The sequence below is a fragment of the Aplysia californica genome, unplaced genomic scaffold (genome assembly GCF_000002075.1).
Source record: "Aplysia californica isolate F4 #8 unplaced genomic scaffold, AplCal3.0 scaffold00262, whole genome shotgun sequence".
Classification (NCBI taxonomy): domain Eukaryota; kingdom Metazoa; phylum Mollusca; class Gastropoda; order Aplysiida; family Aplysiidae; genus Aplysia; species Aplysia californica.
Window position 1 is genome coordinate 858,627 of NW_004797532.1, and position 1,204 is coordinate 859,830.

The window sequence follows — 1,204 nt, forward strand, 5'->3', positions numbered from 1 at the left end:
ATGACGATAATATGGAGAAGAAAAGAAAAAGCAGAAGTCTTCCCTATGTTGTTCCGGCCCAGTATGAGCATGACATTGATAAATGTGCATAAGAACAGGATAGAGAGATAGAGAGATAGAGAGATAGATAGATAGATAGATAGATAGATAGATAGATATCCTCCCTTTGGGGATGGCCTAAAGAGACAACTTCTGTCAGTAGCACCGCCCCGGGGTGTGCGAGGAAGGAAAGGGAAATGAGATTGAGAGGGAGAGGGAGGAAGGGGAGGACGACTGGGAGGATAGGGGGACTGGTGAGGAGGGAAGCGGATTTACAAGGAGGGAGGGGGGACTGATAAGGAAAGAACTGTACTGACGAGGAGGGAGGTGGGACTGATAAGGAAAGAAGTGGACTGACGAGAAGGGAGGAGTGGACTGACCTTTCAACAAGTGTCCAACCAGGGCAAAGTTAAAGTTGGTCTGGAAGCTGAGGCCCATGTCGTGGTCCAGCTGTTTGAAGTGCCACTCCAGGGGTTCCCGCGCACTCATCATCACACGCTCCAGGCTCTGTGTGAGTCATTTCAGTAAGTGTTTTACGGCACTTGTAACACAGTAAGGTCAAAAAAAGACTGTTTAAACACACGCACGCATGCATGCACACACACAAAGAGAGACACCATTATTCATTTGTTTGAGTAAATAAAAGCACAAGTATTCAATTATGACACAACACCGTTACAATAATGACCAGATGCTGCGAAAAAGTGACTTAACCAAGTCAATCGTCTCTTTAGAGTTTAAATCTGTTCGAGTAAAGAGAAGTCAGAGGTGTCAACTGGCCACCAAAAAAAACATTTTGGATTTTTCAGACCCCATGTTAGCATGCGAGTAACAACTCAGAATTTATGAATCATTGTCTAATGCATTTTGGGTCAAGAAGACTTTTATATAAAGTGCAATATAACATGTAGGAGAAGATTTTTTTTTCTTTTTTTTTGGTAGTGTTTTATGGCGCTCGCAACTGCATAGGGTCATACAAGTGTGTGGGACACACCAAACATTTTCAGTTGGTAGGAAATTTGGAGTTTTGCTTGGGTGGCGCCCGAAGCCTACTGTTATCGATTTTGGACCACCAAGGGATCTTTAACATCGTCTCTCCTTACCTTTCCTCCTTATTCCCCCTCCCCTCTCTCCCCTCTTCCAACCTTTCCTGCCCTTCCATCTC

At 44.5% G+C, this 1,204-nt stretch overlaps 1 protein-coding gene across 1 annotated transcript in view; it reads right to left on the reverse strand.

Annotated features, from left to right (window-relative positions):
• Window positions 1-556, reverse strand: part of LOC118477863 (neurofibromin-like) — a gene marked incomplete at its 3' end in the record, with an annotated part of 2,685 nt that extends 2,129 nt beyond the window's left edge. The window contains 1 exon segment of the mRNA XM_035970389.1: window positions 419-556. Within this exon segment, the coding sequence (XP_035826282.1) occupies window positions 419-531 (113 nt within the window).
• Window positions 557-1,204: the final 648 nt, after the last annotated feature.